Raw genomic sequence first — 19,874 nt, 5'->3', positions numbered from 1 at the left:
TACCTGATTAGTGTTTTGATTGAATGCTCATAAATGTTTGTCCATTTCTTTTTAATCTAAAGCTTTAAGCATTGCCCCCACCCTGCCCCCATGTGTGGACAAGGACCCTCTGTGTGCACGGTACCCTAAAGAGTCATGTGATGACCCAGTCTACAATCAGTGGTCCTTAGAGCAGTGCAGGAAATTTTGTGGCAAATGTAGTAAGTATTCACAAGCTTGCTTCCTAATGGTAAAACTCAAAAACGTTTTGAGGAATTCATCTTGAAAAATAATGATGGAATTTGTATTCTTATTTACTTTGGTAAATCTAAATTCAGTATTGTGGTCATTAACTTGATTTTTTGGGGGGAAAAGCCATCTTTCTATCAGTATCATAAAATCAGTTTATGTAAAATAATAATTTAGAATTGTCATAAATTTGTGAAAAAAGGGAAGACTGCATGATTATGAAACTTTTGGCAGTGCTGTTTAAAGTTTATTAGTGTTGTTATTTCGACTTTTTGTATAATGGAATTTTGTCCGTGATTGTTGTACTTTGAGATAATGGTCATTTGTAAACAATATGATTGTATAGACAACTTTTGTCCATAATTGTAAGTTGTAAATATGATGCTAACATAGCTTTTAGAGTTCAAAGTATTTTTGAACCAGACTTGTGTACAATTTTATTGGAATTTTCTTTTAGAATGACTCACATCTAGATTAAGTAAAAATGAGTATGAATAGGGACTTGGTAAACCAATAATTCATTTCTGTTTTAGGTCAGTCTGTGGAAATCCTTTTCAATCAGACTTTACAGTTGTGTTCAGATATAATTCAAGAGGAAATATTTATTGAAGTTATTGATTGGAATTCTTAAATCCTCATTGATTTTGGATATACTTTAATTTGGGATTGTGAACTCATTTAAAGATGTTCTGCATTGCATCATTGTGGTACATCAGGACATTCAGGATTATTGGGACTCATTCGGAACATTCTTTATTTTTAGATTTGTGATAGGACATTTAGAATTATTTGGGATTTAATTTGCACTGATGTTAGTTCTCTGAAATTTTCACTTTGTTATTTAGAGTGAAATGTTTTGGTTGATTTAACTTAAATTGCTGGTTTAACTTTCTTTCTGTTACTTAATCTAAGACTAGAGTTGTAACAGTGTTACCATCAAAACAAATTAATTTATTACAGAGCCACATATGGACTTTCATTCACACCACCTTGTCAACTATCTTTGTGGAAAATAATATGCCTCAGATTTATTACATTCACCAGAAATATCTTTGTTAACTACCTCAGCTATTTTTAATTGGATTGGAATGACTAAGATGTTTTGAATGCAAAACATAATTTGATGTATTCATAACTTATCAGTAAATTCTTCTTGTTTACAATGTCTAGTTGGTCTGATCTGCAGCCATTTGCATACATTCAAGGTGTGGTCTATAGGACTGACCTTGAGGTTATAAATGATTGACAGGCCTATGTCTCTCTCTATTTCAGATGCAGAACCTGCACCAGGACCTAATGGTGAGCACTGTTTTTCTTTTATCTCTTTTTTATGAAGAAGGAAGCAGAGGAAGTCGCTGCATCATCAAATTCTTTTGACAAGTGCCAAACTGGGACTGGCTAGTTTTTTTTTGTTGGGTGGGGATACTGTTTGAATCTTGTTATTTATTCTTCTTATGTTTTTCCTCATCTTTCTTGAAAAATTGAACTAATAGTAACGTCACAGAGCTGATTAACATATTTATGACTGCACATACCAGGACAGCCTGGAGTTCTTACTTTAAAATGAGAACTAGCAATCAAATTCTCTCCTATAAACATGCAATTTAGTGTTTTACTTGTTTACTTAGTTAAGAATGATCTAACTTAAGCATATACTTATCTTACAAGTTTCTTAAATTTCATATTAAATGAACGCTATTTATGATTCATTTCAATGTAAGACAATCTTTGATGTCATACCACTGCCATGAAACATAATCTATCATGTCGCTCCACTACCATGAAAGACAACTTGTCATGTCATACCACTGCCATGAAAGAAATCTGTCATGTCGTACCACTGCCATGAAATACCTGTCATGTCATACCACTGCCATGAAAGACAATCTGTCATGTCATACCACTGTCATGAAAGTCAACCTGTCATGTCATACCACTGTCATGAAAGTCAACCTGTCATGTCATACCACTGCCATGAAAGACAACCTGTCTTAAGAGAGTACATTTTCAGTGCACTGATTAATCATTTATAAAATGTTCTGACCAGTAATGAAAGATTGCTTGTCTTGAGAGACAACATTTTGCCAACAGAAGGGTGGTGTTGCAAGACGGGTTCAACTGTATATCAGTAAAGTTTGACAGTAATATTTCAGGAAAATATTTGGTTTTCTAGTCTGGACACGTTTTTGATAGGAATGACAGAAATGTGTGATTTGAAATTTTGAATAAGCATGTCCAGCTATCTCAAATAGGTATGTGATTTAAATAATTTGAACCAGTATGTTGCTGTCTCAGACAGGTGTGTGATTAGAATATTTCAGATCAGACAAATATGTTTGCCAATTTTAGGCAATTTGTGTTTGCTAACTTCAGACAAGTGTCTTTGTTATTTTCAGAGAAGTGTTTATATAAGGGCCAGCGGTATAATCAAGGAGCCATATGGGAAGATGGATGTGATCTTGAATGTGTCTGTGAAAGTGCACATGTTGGCTTTTACAGATGCCACAAAAAGTAATTCAAAATTTCTTTGCTATTACAACAATGATTTTGCTCTAGTCAAATTCACATTTACTGCATAGATCAAGATATAGAATCATTATAGTATGTAAGCGCTTTGTCACATTTACTACATAGATCAATAAATGGAATCATGACATTATTCTGTCAGTATAATACCATATTTACTGCATAGATCAATAGATGGAATCATGACATTATTCTGTTAGTACTATGCCATATTTACTGCATAGATCAATAGATGGAATCATGACATTATTCTGTCAGTACTATGCCATATTTACTGCATAGATCAATAGATGGAATCATGACATTATTCTGTCAGTACTATGCCATATTTACTGCATAGATCAATAGATGGAATCATGACATTATTCTGTCAGTACTATGCCATATTTACTGCATAGATCAATACATGGAATCATGACATTGTTCTGTCAGTACTATGCCATATTTACTGCATAGATCAATAGATCGAATCATGACATTATTATGTCAATATAATACCATATTTAATGCATAGATCAATAGATCAAATCATGACATTATTCTGTTAGTACTATGCCATATTTACTGCATAGATCAATAGATGGAGTCATGACATTATTCTGTCAATATAATGCCATATTTACTGTATAGATCAATAGATCAAATCATGATATTACTCTGTCAATATAATACCATATTTACTGCATAGATCAATAGATTGAATCATGACATTACTCTGTCAATATAATACCATATTTACTGCACAGATCAATAGATGGAATCATGACATTATTCTGTCAGTACTATGCCATATTTACTGCATATATCAATAGATGGAATCATGACATTATTCTGTCAGTACTATGCCATATTTACTGCATAGATCAATACATGGAATCATGACATTATTCTGTCAGTACTATGCCATATTTACTGCATAGATCAATAGATAGAATCATGACATTATTCTGTCAGTACTATGCCATATTTACTGCATAGATCAATAGATGGAATCATAACATTATTCTGTCAATATAATGCCATATTTACTGCATATATCAATAGATGGAATCATGACATTATTCTGTCATTGCTATGCTATATTTACTGCATAGATCAATAGATGGAATCATGACATTATTCTGTCAATATAATGCCATATTTACTGTATAGATCAACAGATGGAATCATGACATTATTCTGTCAATATAATGCCATATTTACTGTATAGATCAACAGATGGAATCATGACATTATTCTGTCAGTACCTTGCCATATTTAGTGTGTTGATGAAGAGATTGAATTATAACATGGTTCTGTCAGTTCTATACCATATTTAACACATAGATAAATAAAAAAATGGAGTTGTGACAGTATTCCCTAATGAAAATGTGACTGAAATTTGAATGAAGATCTCACTAATATTTTCATCAAAACTTTAAGTGAAATTTCACTGAAAGTTTTTGTCAAAATATTAGTGAAATTTCACTGAAAGTTTTGGTGAGATCTCACAAGCATATCACTGAAATTTTAATGACATTTCAGTAAAATTTGAACCAGAACTTTCACTGAAATTTTGCTGAGATCCCATTAAAAATTTTCTGAAATTTTGGTGACATTTCACTAAATTTTTACCAAAACTTTAACTTAAATTTTGGTGAAATCTCCCTAAAATCTTGACCAAAACATTCGTACTGGTAAAACATACTCAGCCACCTTGGCTGATGAACCATTTATTTATGGTTTATCTTTTGGAATGACACCATGATACATTTAGGGATCATGGCAATTGCTCATGTATACTATTCATGATTTGATACTATCAAAGCCCAGTTGATGACCTTTAAAGATCATCCATGGTGTGAAAAAAGTCATGATTTATTACTACCAAGACCCAGTTGATGACCTTAATGATCATCCATGATGTGAAAAAATTCATGATTTATTACTACCAAGGCCCAGTTGATGACCTTAATGATGATCCATGATGTGAAAAAATTCATGATTTATTACTACCAAGGCCCAGTTGATGTCTTTTAATGATGATGGATAGTTTTTAAAAAATTCAAGATTTGATACTACCAAAGCCCAGTTGATGACTTTTAATGATCATTCATGATTTATTACTACCAAGGCCCAGTTGATGTCTTTTAATGATGATGGATAGTTTTTAAAAAATTCAAGATTTGATACTACCAAAGCCCAGTTGATGACTTTTAATGATCATTCATGATTTATTACTACCAAGGCCCAGTTGATGACCTTTAATGATCATTGATAGTTTTTAAAAAATTCAAGATTTGATACTACCAAAGCCCAGGTGATGACCTTTAATGATCATCCATGGTGTGAAAAAAGTCATGATTTATTACTACCAAGACCCAGTTGATGTCTTTTAATGATCATGGATAGTTTTTAAAAAATTCAAGATTTGATACTACCAAAGCCCAGTTGATGACTTTTAATGATCATCCATAATGTGAAAAAATTAATTCATGATTTATTACTACCAAAGCCCAGTTGATGACCTTTAATGATCATTCATGATTTATTACTACCAAGACCCAGTTGATGACCTTTAATGATCATTCATGATTTATTACTACCAAGACCCAGTTGATGACCTTTAATGATCATTCATGATTTATTACTACCAAGGCCCAGTTGATGACCCTTAATGATCATTGATAGTTTTTAAAAAATTCAAGATTTGATACTACCAAAGCCCAGTTGATGACCTTTAATGATCATCCATGGTGTGAAAAAAGTCATGATTTATTACTACCAAGACCCAGTTGATGTCTTTTAATGATCATGGATAGTTTTTAAAAAATTCAAGATTTGATACTACCAAAGCCCAGTTGATGACCTTTAATGATCATCCATGGTGTGAAAAAAGTCATGATTTATTACTACCAAGACCCAGTTGATGTCTTTTAATGATCATGGATAGTTTTTAAAAAATTCAAGATTTGATACTACCAAAGCCCAGTTGATGACTTTTAATGATCATCCATAATGTGAAAAAATTAATTCATGATTTATTACTACCAAGGCCCAGTTGATGACCTTTAATGATAATTCATGATTTATTACTACCAAGGCCCAGTTGATGTCTTTTAATGATCATGGATAGTTTTTAAAAAATTCAAGATTTGATACTACCAAAGCCCAGTTGATGACCTTTAATGATCATCCATGGTGTGAAAAAAGTCATGATTTATTACTACCAAGACCCAGTTGATGTCTTTTAATGATCATGGATAGTTTTTAAAAAATTCAAGATTTGATACTACCAAAGCCCAGTTGATGACCTTTAATGATCATCCATGGTGTGAAAAAAGTCATGATTTATTACTACCAAGACCCAGTTGATGTCTTTTAATGATCATGGATAGTTTAAAAAAAATTCAAGATTAGATACTACCAAAGCCCAGTTGATGACTTTTAATGATCATCCATAATGTGAAAAAATTAATTCATGATTTATTACTACCAAAGCCCAGTTGATGACTTTTAATGATCATCCATAATGTGAAAAAATTAATTCATGATTTATTACTACCAAGACCCAGTTGATGACCTTTAATGATCATTGATAGTTTTAAAAAATTAATGATTTATTACTACCAAGGCCCAGTTAATGACTTAGTGATATTTTGACAGGCATGGTTCTAGATCACACATAGTTAATTATTTGTCACAGAACATACTTGCCTCATAGAAATAGCTAGCATTAAATACTAAATTTTGACTTTCAAGTTTGATTTAGAAATCTTCAGGACAACACAGTGAACAATTTTGCTTAAGTTAACAAGCACTACTTGAAAACATAAATTATTTAAATTTTTCAAATGTAAGTATAAAATTTCAAACATCTTCAGTCATTTTTTTCCTATCTTCCATTTTTAAAAAGATGTTGGTACTGTATATGCTTACTTATAAGATGAGTCCAACTTCAAACTGCACAGACGCAGATCTGCCATCACTTAATGCACCGGCAGATCTGGTTCAATGCAGGTTGTTAGGAGTAATCAGTTGAGCAGCAACATAGATCCTGATCTTCAGGCATATTATGGTATGGCAGATCAGGATTTTGGTTGTTTGCATTTTGATTTGATGTACAGTAATACCTCGAACATTCGCGAGGTTAGGTTCCAGAACCAGTCGCGGATCAGGAGGAATCGCGAATGTTTGGTACGAGTCACTAAAAATGCTAATAAATGCCTATTTCTAGGCTTTAAACCTTATATATGACCCAAATCATACTCCCAAAGCACTTTAATTTCATTTAAAAGTTAGCTTAATACATTACCCTTAAAAAGAGAAATAAATGGTTGACATAAAAATAGAGTACAGTATCGCCTAATGGGTATTTGCCACACTAGTGCATTTACAGTACGGTACATGTATACATGTACTAATATTACCCCTATACTAATTCATTGGCTGCCGTTTTCTTTTGCACTCACAGTAAGGTAAAACCAAGTAACGAATGGGACTGTAAATTTAATGACTGACACTTTCTTTGTCATTGTCAGGAAGGTAAACTAGGTAAACTTCATATGTCACAGAAGTCATATAACGAAGGTTCAGTTCAATAAAATAAAACATGTACATAGAGATTACCAATTAAAATTTTGCGAATCCGTGAATTCATGAATCCAGAAACGCAAATGCACGAGGTATTACTGTATATGTGAATATGTATGGTAAGTATGCATGAATGGGAAATAACTGACCCTTTCATCAGACTTGCATTTCAAATGTGTATTCTTTTACTTTCATCAAAGTAATTTTCCTGTTCCCAATTCACGCCTAGTGAATATACATAACATAGATGCCACTTTCTTTTGTTTTGAACACATATCCAAGTGAAACAAATTTCTTCAACATTTCTTTCAAAATTAGTATGGTTATTGTTGTATGTTTCAGCCTAAATATTTACCACATATCTTTGTGAGTTACAAACTAGTTTTGTCTTATTATGCATTGATATTCAACTTGATTTTGAGACAGCTTAACAAGCTCTGTCAGCTTGTAAACATGTTCTTGATGACTAAAATATTAATTTTGTATGATCTTTGAAATGAAGGAAGCTAAAAGTCCAGGAGTAAACCCCAACCCTGGAGTTACCTTTAATCTAAAATTGAATTTGGGACCATAGAGAGTTTGTATGTTACCATGGTGATCTCTAGGTGCTTGTATCACAATGTTCAACAATTTTATTTTTTTGTCTACTAGGTGTCCCACCTACATCAACCTTCCCCTTGGGTGTACAGAGTCACAAGTAGCGGCCGAATGCTGCCCAACCATCAAGTGTAATGGGTTTGTAGGAACCTTTACAGGCTCTCAGACACAGCCAGGGACAATAGGGGGTTATCCTGTCCCCAATGCAATGCCAACTGCTGTCCCCACCCCAATGCCTGGGCAGACATTTGCTCCTGGTATGATTCCAACTGCAGCACCACCACTGACAGCTAAAGCAATAGGTAATTTCAGTTGACATGGCTAAATAAAACAACAAAATATGTACAAAACCAGACACATTGAGGTAGAAAAATTTTGGTTGTTTTATAAAGCTGTGTATTAACATGTAGATTTATTAGTATTCAGGTGGCCTAACCCAAAATATGTAACCAGTTGGCTAAGGAAGCCAGGTTACAGAGTGGGACTAATATATATAACTAATATATATAACCAGTCTGAAGATGAAGACAGGTTACCAAGTGGGACCAGTACCAGTCTGCTGAGAAACCTGAGGTTACCAAGCGGGACCAACATATTTAATCAGTCTGCAGATGAAGCCAGGTTTTAGAGGATCTGGTTTAGAGGAGTCTTTTTGTATGCATGAACCACTGTGTATAGAAATTTATGCATGAACCACTATGTATAGAAATGTATGCATGAACCACTGTACCACTGTGTATAGAAATTTATGCCTGAACCAGTGTATAGAAATGTATGCCTGAACCACTGTGTATAGAAATGTATGCAGGAACCTCTGTGTATAGGAATGTATGCAGGAACCACTATGTATAGAAGTGTATGCATGAACCACTGTATATAGAAATGTATGTATGAACCAATGTGTATAGAAATGTATTGTTGTTGTTGTTGTTTAGGGTTTAATGCTATTTTTAAGCACAAGATAGGCTTTACATGGCTGCCAGTATTATCGGTGGAGGAAGAACCCGGGAAAACTCTGGAAAGAACCACTGACCCACGAGAAGCTACTGGCAAGCTTTCTCACATACCCACATTGGTCAAATCCAAGACTCAAACCCACGCAGACAGAGGTGAGATGGCAGCGATCCGTAATGGATGGAGAGCGCTTTAGACACCACTGCCACTCGGGCCCCCCCCCCATAGAAATGTATGCATGAACCACTGTGTATGTAAATGTATGCCATTGTGCTCACACCAGTTATTTATTTTTACCAAATCTTTATTTAATTTAGTGCTAATGTCATGGCCTGTTGATCCAGTGTTATATAATGTCATGTCATCTGCAAACATGTTTTTGGTGGATAGCTCAATGTGATATGGTAAATCAGTGATGTACAGCAGGAAGAGTAATGGTCCAAGAACTAATCCTTTTGGAACACCTGACTTTATCAGTTTCCTATCTGAAAGTTTATTTAAAATAGAAACTTCTTGTTGTCTGCCTTTAAGATAGGTTTGAAACCAAGTGAAGCTCTCATGGTTAACTTGGTATATCCTGTACACTGAGCTTTTCCAGCAGGATTTTGTGATTTTTAAAGTCAAAAACCTTTGTAAGTTCAAGAAACACTGTACCTACAAGGTTACCTTGATCTCTTGCTGTTAACCAATCATCCACCATTCTAGTTAGAGTAGTCTGGCATGGAAGCCTGATTGTTATGATGTAGCAAATTAAATGATTCCAGGTACACAACTCCCTCGATAACTCACACCCTGATAACTCACAAACCTGCTTATATCATGTGGTCAGTCATAGATTTCCATTTTTTTTTACTAGAAAGTACCAAAAATGTGGCCCTTATTCATTGAACATGAAGAAATTTGGGATCAAAATTGGCTTTTGAAACCATGATATATCACTTGTGTTATTGTTGAAAATGGTTTATATGACTTGGAAATTTAAATCTACATTAAGAAATTATCAGCTTTTAATAAGAAGTCATGTATTTTGTTAAAATTTGTTTGCAAACAACATTCTTGGTACACAATAAATAACAGTATGCAGTGAAATTTCAATCAATGAAATTGTCATTAAAGCCTACTTGATGCAGCATTATAGTAAATAAATACCAATTAAATAAAAAAAATTATCAAGTGAGAGGCTAATTAAGTGCCAAAGGTGTTTTGATACCTGATTTGCATAAGTATTTGTTATATTGTTGCACTGAATTAAAGCTGACCTTCTTGTATTACCACATTAATTAGTCTTTTATATCAAATAAAAGGGGTGTAATCAATGAAAAGTTAAAAGGCATGCAAATCCAACCTGTGTTAAGAGATAGCCAAAATGAATACTTGATGACATAAAATCTGTTTCACAGATATGTTTTATTAATGAGAAGCTAGTTTCACAGTTTGAAGTAAATTTGTAATTATTGAATTGACACTTGGAGATTTCCTCATGAATGAGAAGTAAACTTCATTATCACTTAACATGAATCATGGCATCAATATTTTACTAAAAGAACAACAAAAAAAATATTTACTTTTGACAATGACAGCTGTTTCATGAACTATATGATCCTTTTGTTTTTTTTGAATTAAAAGGAATCTTGTTTTAATTGTGAATTTGAATTAATAACTAGTCTGGTTCCTTGATTTGTATTCCACTTTAGTAGAGAGCAAAGCAGGAAGCATAAGAATCAGGGAACCAGACTACTCGGGAACAACATAAAGCAGTGATGTAATGCATGATGTTTTTGAGTACCCATAACGATCTCTCAGCAGTTTAGCATCTTGAAATAAAGGTCACTTTTACATAAGAACGATAAACTTGGTTAGAAAAAGCGCGTTATTGACAATTATTCCCAACATGATTTTAAAACGAGTATTCAGCCATTAAACAGACCAGTTCACACACACACACACACACCTTGATGGTTTTCTCCATGTACAGCAAGGATGTCATCGTTTCCTATTGTTATGGGGGTCCATGATAACTCGCACCCTCACTAATGGTGCGGTCTATGTTTAGGGACCTCATTGTGCACGAGTTATTGAGGGAGAGGTGTAGTTTCTAAATTCATTACAGACATGTCTTTCTTTTAAGTGATGATAAAACTCATATAGATCTATAGTTATTCATTTCAGAAAATCTCCCTTCTTATGTATTGGAGTTACTTTTGCCAGTTTCAGCCTGTTTGGAAAAAAAACTGTCAAAATACTTAGCTTTTACAATACAATGCTAACAAGTAACATTTGTTGATGGTGTTTAGAACAAATCATGTAAGACTGCGTTCTCTGATCGGAGTGTGAAAAGGAATCATAATCAGGACTGACTCTGTTACACAAGTCATCAGTAGGATGTAGGGTTCATTGAATTTTGAAAGTTTCTTCTACAATAAACCTGCCATTGGGATGAATGTAGTCAAACACAGAAACAGAGATCTTCCATTTTGAATCAGATGTTAATATTCCTTAAAATAAAATAATGATAATGATACTTACAATCATTGAACCTGAAATTTAAAATGAATACACCTCCACTGATGAGAAAAAGTGTTTTGAATATCATGTTGAATCTGGCTGAATGGCTGAGCAAATTTTCACACATAAATAATTATTGCATAGCATTGAAAGAGAAAAATAATGTCAGAGATTCTTAAAAAGACACAAGATGTAGCCATTTGGTCAAAAACATTTCTTAATGATGAATTAAACACACAGATTTTAAATGCTTCCCCTCAAGACATGTGCCACATATTCCATGCAGTGCAGACACACTCTTGTTACAAGCAAACAACTTGTATGTTACATTATGCAGAACACTTCCATGATGTCACACAATATTGTTTTTGTTTTCATATTTGTTTTTAGAGGCACTCAGTGCATGGAGTTTATTTTAGCAGGTACCTGTCCAAAGCTCTGCTTATTTCTTTTATCTTATAACAATTTCATATGATACCACTCCCTTCTTTTATAACTGATCCATTGGCATAAGTGGTTACAGCATCTGCCTTGGATGCAGGAGGTCACGGTTTAAATCCCAGCTGAGTCAAACCAAAGACTTATAAAAATGGCACCTGCAGCTATTTCACCTGGCGCTCAGCATTAAGAGGTTAGTGTTAGGGCTGGTTGGCCTTGTGTGAGGATAATGTGACTGGGCGGGACATGATGCTTTGTGTCTGCAGCATGATGCCCCATGTTGTGCTAGACATCAGTATAAACTGCCACACTGAAGATATCATAGCAATATGAATAGAATTGTTCAAGCCACATTAAAGTTCAAAATCACACACACACACACACACCCTCTTTTACCTTGCCCTAATAACTCATGAATCTACTTATAATGAAGAGACAGATGTGGATCCTGTTGTTATTTTTTTCTTTTCTTCTTATAGGGTAGGCAAAAATGTTGTTACTGTTTTGCATAATGTTAATGACTCTTGATCAGAACTGGTGAATGAAAGTTCAAGATATCATTCATTTTATTGTTGAAAAGGCCAGGTAGTGCATGAAAATTTGGAATCTTCTTCATGTCTTCACATGTTATGTGACCTTTAGTTGTGCTGTTTGCCTGTTAGGAAAGCAGGTTATCCTTTATATGGGAATCCCTCCATTCTTCCTTTGAATGGTGCCCAGGGTAGAGATAGGATGCTTAGCATTCTTTCCTCCTATTACCTTTTCTCCAAACATTAATATGATGGACGAGTGTATTCCAAAGAGAAAACACATTTGTCACTAAGTGATGTTTGTCCAAAAATATTAAACACCTCCCCTTGAATATGAGCATTCTAACTGATGTATTATTGAAACTGGAGACAATAATAAGAGTTACTCTACTTGGTCTTTATGGTATATAGACAGAAAGCTGATAATTTTTATCTTTTTGGAGAGTTGGATTTGGAAGATAGTGTTAATTTTCCAAACATTAATGTGATCAGGTATGTATTTAACATTTTTTATACAAATTCCAGATGGATGCTTGTACAAGGGTGTACTTTACAACCAGGGAATGAGGTGGAATGATGGCTGTGATTACTCCTGTATATGTGAAAATGAATCCACAGGACAGTTCCGATGCGCAACCAAGTAAGTATTTATTTTTAAAAGGACATTTGAACTGAAAATGCACATTGTACTGATAACTTTAACTTTAAGAATATATGTGATTACAGTGATGATGTTCATCCATCGGTATCAATGAGTACCATTCACTGTCATCGCCTCACTGGGGGGGTGTCCGAAGATGGCTGATCAGTCCGATCCAGGCCCGAAAGAGTCTGTTTCAGTGGGGACATGGATATGCAGGATGCTGACTGGGAGTTGCAGAACTGCTATTCCTGGATTTGCACAGATCATGTTTCTCAGCTGCATCCACCAGTCTTTTCTGCTCAAAGGCTGCTGCACCAACATTGACTTGACTGCGCCAAGCAGATCAATCAGCAGCAACACTCTCCCAGCTGTCAGGATCAATGCCTAATTTCTTCAGTGAGGCCTTGATGGTGTCCGTGCACCTCTTTTTTTGACCACTGTGAGATCTCTTGCCTTGCTGTAGCTCTCCATAGAAGACCTTCTTAGGAAGGCATTCTACCAGCATGTGGACAACATGGCCAGCCCATCTGAGTTGTGCCTTGCACAGCATGGTGTGGATTCTTGTCATATCGGCCTGATTGAGCACATCTGTGTTTGGTACCTTGTCCTACCATCAGATTTTCATTAGTTTTCTTAGGGAGCTCATATTAAAGGGGTTCAGTTTTTTAACATGGCAGCTATACACAATCTAGATCTAACAACCGTAGATGAGAGTGAGGAGAACAATTGCTGCATAGACTTTGAGTTTGGTGGCAAGCTTGATGCCTCTCCTATCCCAGACATTGAGCAGAGTCTGCCAAATGCTGCGCTGGCTTAGACAATCCTGGTGTTGACCTCATTGTCTATGAGGACTACTTGTGAGAGGTGCTGCCGAGGTATGTGAACCTGTCTACAATTTTGAACATTTAGCCATTGACAGTGATAGATGGTTCCAGGTAATCTTCTCCAGGAGCTGGCTGATGCAAAACCTCAGTCTGGCTGGTAGAGATGGTGAGTCTGAAGTTGGTGCATGCTGTGAAAAAAAGGTCTATGCTCAGTTGCATGCCTGCCTCCATGCTGGAGTCGAGGGCACATTCATCTGCAAACAGGAGGTCACGAATGTTCTCAACTTGGACTTTGGTTTTGGCTTGAAGCCTCCTCAGGTTGAACAACTTTCCATTCAGATGGTATTGGAGACCTACTCCCACATCATTGTCCTTGACAGCATCCATCATCATTGCAGAGAACATGAGGCTGAAGAGAGTGGCGGCTAAGATGCATCCTTGTTTCACACCATTTGTAACTGCTAAGGGTTTAGAATAGTTGCCCTAGTCCTGGACTCTGGCAAGCATGTCATCATGAAATTGCCTCACCATTTCAATGAAGGCTTCTGGATATCCATATCTATGAAGGTGGTGTATAGCTGGACATTTTGTTAAGACACTTTTCTTGCGTCTGCCTGGCAGCAAAGATCATGTTGATGGTACCTGTCGCCTTTCTGAAGCCCCACTGACTTTCTGGCAGTAGGCCATGATCAGTGTGCTCTGTGGGTCTGTTTAGCAGAAGTCTGGTAAGGACCTTGTCTGTGATGCAGAGTAGAGAGATTCCTCTATGGTTGTCACAGGAATGGTGATTGCCTTTGCATTTGTAAATGTGGAAGATGGATGCATCTTTTAATTCTTGGGGTATGCGTTTCTGCTTCCACATCACACAGAACATCTCTCTTAGTCTTTCCACTAGCTCAGGCCCACCAGACTTGTAGATTTCAGCTGGGATGGAGTCTTCTCCTGGAGCTTTCCCACAAGACAGGATCTCAATGACCTTATGAGTTTCCAACACTGTAGGAGGGTCAGCCAATCTCTCACTGATCTCCACCTGGGGTAGATGGTTGATCACTTCATCATTGATGGAAGAGGGTCTGTTGAGGACACTGTCAAAGTGTACCGCCCAGCAATCCAGTATCTTCTCCTTCTCGGTTATGAGAGTGCTGCCATCAGAGCGCAAGAGTGGGGCTATGCCTGATGCTACTGGGCCATAAACATCACTAAGAGCACTATAGAAATTCTTCATGTCATGTCTGTTGGCAAAGGACTGAATATCATCAGCCTTTCGGCTCAGCCATGTATCCTGGATCTTGCCCAGTTTCTTCTGCACAGCTTGGTGGACTTTGCTGAAGGCATCTTTCTTTGCAGTGGACTTGGGGTTGATGTTGTACGCACAATGGAGATGATGCTTTTCCTCTAACAGGGACTGTATTTCTTCACAGTTCTTGTCAGACCATCTTGGTGCTTTCACGCAGTGATGCCAAGTGTTTCAGATGCAGTAGTGTACACCAGATGTTTGAAGGCCACCCAGGATTTCTCTACATCATTGGTATCAGAGTTTACAGTTTCCAGCTGGCTTGTTAGAGCTTCAGACAGAGCTTTCTTAGTGTTGCAGAATTTCAGCCTGGAGACATTGAGTTGCTTTGGGACTTTAATTCCCTGTGGACATCTGGGAGATTGAATTCTAAGATCCATTTTGCAAATCAGTAGCCTGTGGTCTGTCCAGCAGTCAGCACCACACATTGCCTTGGTCACCCATACATTCTGCCTGTCACTCCTACAAACTAAAATGTAGTCGATCAGATGCCAATGCTTAGACCTTTGTTTTATTACAGTTAGGCAGATGGAAGATGGTGTTTGTGATCAGGAGATCATATGTTGCTCACATCTTTAAGAGCAGATGTCCATTGCTGTTGCAGTTGCTAATGCCATGTCTACCAATAACTCCATCCCACAAGATGTGGTCCGTGCCAACTCTGGTGTTAAAATCACCAACAATGATCATCTTGTCTGACTTTGGTACTGAAGCAATCATCGCTTCCAGATCCTGGTAGAACTTGTCTTTGGCTTCCTCCAAGTTGGTCATGGTGGATGCATAGGCACTAATGAGTGTGGCCTGCTTTTTTCCATGTAAGGGTAGTTTCAGCATTATAAGCTGGTTATTAATTCCCTTTGGTAAGATTGAAAGCTTATTCACCAAACTTGACTTGACAGCGAAACCAACTCCAGACTCACAACGTTCATCTGTGCCACATCCATTCCAGAAAAAGGTGTAGCCAGCTGCAACTTCAGTCAACTGGCCTTCGTTGGCCAAGCGAGTTTCACTCAGGGCTGCTATCTCTATCTTGTAGTGAGCAAGTTCTCTTGCAATCAGGGCAGTTATTCTCTCCAGTCTGTCAGCCTCTACATGATCCAATAGAGTGCATATGTTCCACGCACCAAGAGTGAGTGGAACCTTTCGGGTTTTCTTTGTGTTTCAACCACAAGAATGGGATTCCTTCCAGCCATGGTAAGCTGGTTGGGTTACTTGAAGCAGGCTTTATTAGGCACTTTTTCTAGCCCCTTCCTCAGGCTGCAAGGTAAGCAGCACTATCCTGAAGAGGTCTGCTTAGTCTCTCAGATGGCTGCTGTCATCCATTTCTGCTTCAGGTCAATGGATGATGACCCTATGACCTGAGCCACCTGTGTGCAGGTCCACCACTACAGCTGCCAGTGCATCCACACCTGCTGCATTGCAGCTTGCCCATCATCACATGAGTTGGGCACAGGTGATGACATAAATGACTTGTGCATGAGTTGGATTAAAGTGAGGGAGAGATGGGCTGTGTCAGCCTCACTGTCTTGTCCAGGCCCCACTTTGTCCAGTTGCAATACATGGTCAAGATGGCTGGAATGGAGACTGGATGCAGTAGATGACCAAGGCGTCATACATGTCTTGCCATGCTCTTAGCACTCAACATCATTTTGCTGGGTCCGCCTTCCTGCATGTTGACCAGCTGGTGATTTCTCTGTGCAGTCCACTGGGTCCAGTCTTCACATGCAATAGGTAACAATCCCTAACTCACTGAGGGTTTGAGACCCGTCAGTTACCATCAACCTGGTTTGGCTGGCCAGTTGAAGCAGTTGCCCATTGTGTGGCTGCTGTGCATGCTACAGCTTCTTGGAGCCACAGGTGAGAGCTGAGTGCTAACTATGGACCAAAGGTGGACTAGCTACCCCACAAGGGAGTATGACTGCTACCCCCACCAGAGGTACTAACCCTTCACAATCACCATTTACACCACATTTCCAATGCACAACCATGTAAGTATTTATGTTTAAAAAGGACATTTGAGCTGAAAATGTACTTTGTACTGATAACTTTAACTTTAAGAATATATGTGATTACAGTAATGAAGTTGCCAGTATGTTAATTTACTGTATGTCACTGAGTTTTTGAAAATTAGCACATATTTAAATATCTGTCTTTAAAATCATATCATTTATTTATTCCATCTGTCAGTCTTCCAGCTGTCTGCTATTTTGTATGTAATTTATGTGTCTGCTTTAATAATTTTGAATGATAATTACTAATTTTATGATATTTTCCTATTTGAAAATTATATTGACTACTTTATTTATATACAGTTATCATGCTTAAAGGTCGGGATGATGTAAGGAACAGTCATAATTTTTTAACCACATTTGTGGTAATGTTTTAATGTTAAAAATTAGGAGATATGAATGGTTATATAGATATAGATCATTACCACTATGTGACCATTACTATTATCAGTCAGAAAATATGTGTGGTTAGGTTTTGTAAAAAAAATAATTTGTCAGTATTTTCTTGATAGATTTTGTTTACACATGGGTTGAATTATTAAGATGAGACATTTCATTCTGTGAGACACCTATTGACCCCATTGACATCATGATCAAGGTCACTGTCTTAGTATTTTTCATTTACTTATATTTTTGGAACCCTTTGATGGATTTTTTATACTTAGCATGAACCAGTATAAAACTGAGACAATTTGTTGTGTCTTTCTTACTCATCTTTTTGACCTTGAGATCAAGGTCACAAATTGTATGGTAATGTTTCAGTTTTGGGTTTAACACTCAGGCCATGGCCTTCATGTCTCTAATCATGGTTGAGTTTTGAACACGATTGTTCATTTTGCCTAAATGACCCATTTGTTTGTTTCTACGCTGAAAAATGTGCACACTGTTTTTACTGCAAAGATGGTTAAATGAATCCCAATGCTTGAGTCCTACTAAATCTATCTTTGAGGTCAAAAGTTGCATTTATGAATATGCTTGCTATGCTTGTCCATTGTCTGTAACTTTATCATCAAACAGTTTTTAAAAATTTCTAATTTTAATTTTATGTCATTTAATTGCTAGTATTGTTTTCAAGTTGCATTTTCTCATATTTAATAGCATTTTTAAAAAAAGAACTTGGCATGAAATAAATCCATGGCTTCATATATTTATAAAAAAAAATTCACAAAATTACCTACCACAAGTGTTAAAATTTGACTTGAGATTATGTAAACAGTCAGCCCAAAAACCTTTGCTTGCTGGCTATAGACAGCAATAACATGTGCAAAAGCTGATGCATGCAAAGTACAGTATGAGCAATACCATCATGTGTCTCTGTCACAGAGACATAAATTATGTGAATATTGTGAAAAAGGGGTGGGGTGGGGGTTCAAGTGATAAACTTTATTAACTGTGCAGTATTTAATTTTGTTTTGTGGTATGGTTCACCATGATGAACGCTCAACACTGACTGTCATGTTAATTGCAATAAACATTGTCATTGTTTAAAACAATTGGACAATCATGTGCATACCTTGAAAAGAAAAAACATCACAATTAAAAAAAATGCCTTTAATCAGAATAGAATAACCTTATTTTTTTAAAGACAGTGCTACTTCCTTCTGTACCGAACTCTGAGCAGGTTTTCACTTCAGCATCCCAATATTTGAAGTTTATAATGCATGTATTATAGTATTACACTACCGTTGCCTAACAATTTCACTTACAGGTGCCCTTCATTTGGTAACCTGGGAAGTGAGTGTCAGATGAAGAGCAATCCCAATGATCCTTGCTGTGAGTATCCAGAATGCACTCCAGTGAATGGTTCCTTGACTGTGGTTCCCGTGCCTACCTATGGACAGGGATTTTCTGGATATGGTAAACCAACCTTCCCCTCAGGGTATGGTGTGATGGGTCCCATTGGTCCAAGTGGTCAAAACCCCACACCAGGGGCAACTAGTGGAGGGTTTACAGGCATGGTGAATCCTAACCCAGTGCAGGTCATCTCAGGATCAGGACATGGTAAATATCATTCAGACAGGGGTCAAGGAAACCACTTGCCCTCTCTGGGTAAATATTGGCTTGGCGAGGAAAACGTTTCTACTTGCATGTCTTTGGAATATGTAGATTCAGATTCTGTCCTTAACAAGCACTGAAGTTCAACATTGCTTTATATCTTTCATTTCAGTTATCAATTATTTATGCCCAATATGCCTTCTTTTTGTCAAACTACACCACAAAACAATGAACTGGAATTGTTTGCTGCACAGGTACCTAATACTGACTGAGTTGTGGTAGCTCATTGGGTCAAGTGTCAGACTTCAAGAATCATTGGTTGACAACAAGCCAAGCCAACCTGTAGGCTGCCTTCGTGTGTCTTTGGGAAAGGCACTTTATGTCCATTTTCTAAGCATGTTATAGCCAGTAATGTATTAAAAGTGCAATTAAATAGAAGAACAAAAACAATTGATAAAAAATGAGCCAGATCATAAGAATATGTATGGAGTGAAAACAGAGGGTTTAAGTCCCTTTGAATACATGTCCCATTATATAAATATATAGTTGGAACAAGGTTGTCATACTGAATCAAGACAATACAGTTTCACAAGAAGCCCTCAAATTCTTAATGGCATTTGCATTTCCACTGACACTTTTTGGTGATATTGGCATCATTTCAATGTGAAAATATTTTCCTTTTCATCAAGCCATCACATATCTACACGAGTTAGACCTTTGACAAGTTTATTGTTGGAGAATGTCAATATTTTATAAGTT

General features: G+C 36.5%; 1 protein-coding gene across 4 annotated transcripts in view; it reads left to right on the top strand.

The window, feature by feature from the left end:
- LOC149785889 (uncharacterized) overlaps positions 1 to 19,874 on the top strand; it is a 243,980-nt gene that overhangs the window by 119,771 nt on the left and 104,335 nt on the right. For all 4 annotated transcript variants that reach the window (XM_089979881.1, XM_089979882.1, XM_089979883.1 and 1 more), the window contains 6 exons: positions 63 to 200; positions 1,501 to 1,527; positions 2,625 to 2,739; positions 7,978 to 8,225; positions 12,876 to 12,990; positions 18,829 to 19,121. In XM_089979881.1, coding sequence (XP_089836007.1) covers positions 63 to 200; positions 1,501 to 1,527; positions 2,625 to 2,739; positions 7,978 to 8,225; positions 12,876 to 12,990; positions 18,829 to 19,121 — 936 coding nt within the window. The remainder of the gene's footprint in view (positions 1 to 62; positions 201 to 1,500; positions 1,528 to 2,624; positions 2,740 to 7,977; positions 8,226 to 12,875; positions 12,991 to 18,828; positions 19,122 to 19,874) is intronic.

Source organism: Sinohyriopsis cumingii, chromosome 13 (genome assembly GCF_028554795.1).
Source record: "Sinohyriopsis cumingii isolate HCF-2022 chromosome 13, ASM2855479v2, whole genome shotgun sequence".
NCBI classification, from domain to species: Eukaryota; Metazoa; Mollusca; class Bivalvia; order Unionida; family Unionidae; genus Sinohyriopsis; species Sinohyriopsis cumingii.
This window is presented reverse-complemented; position numbering and strand designations above follow the sequence as displayed.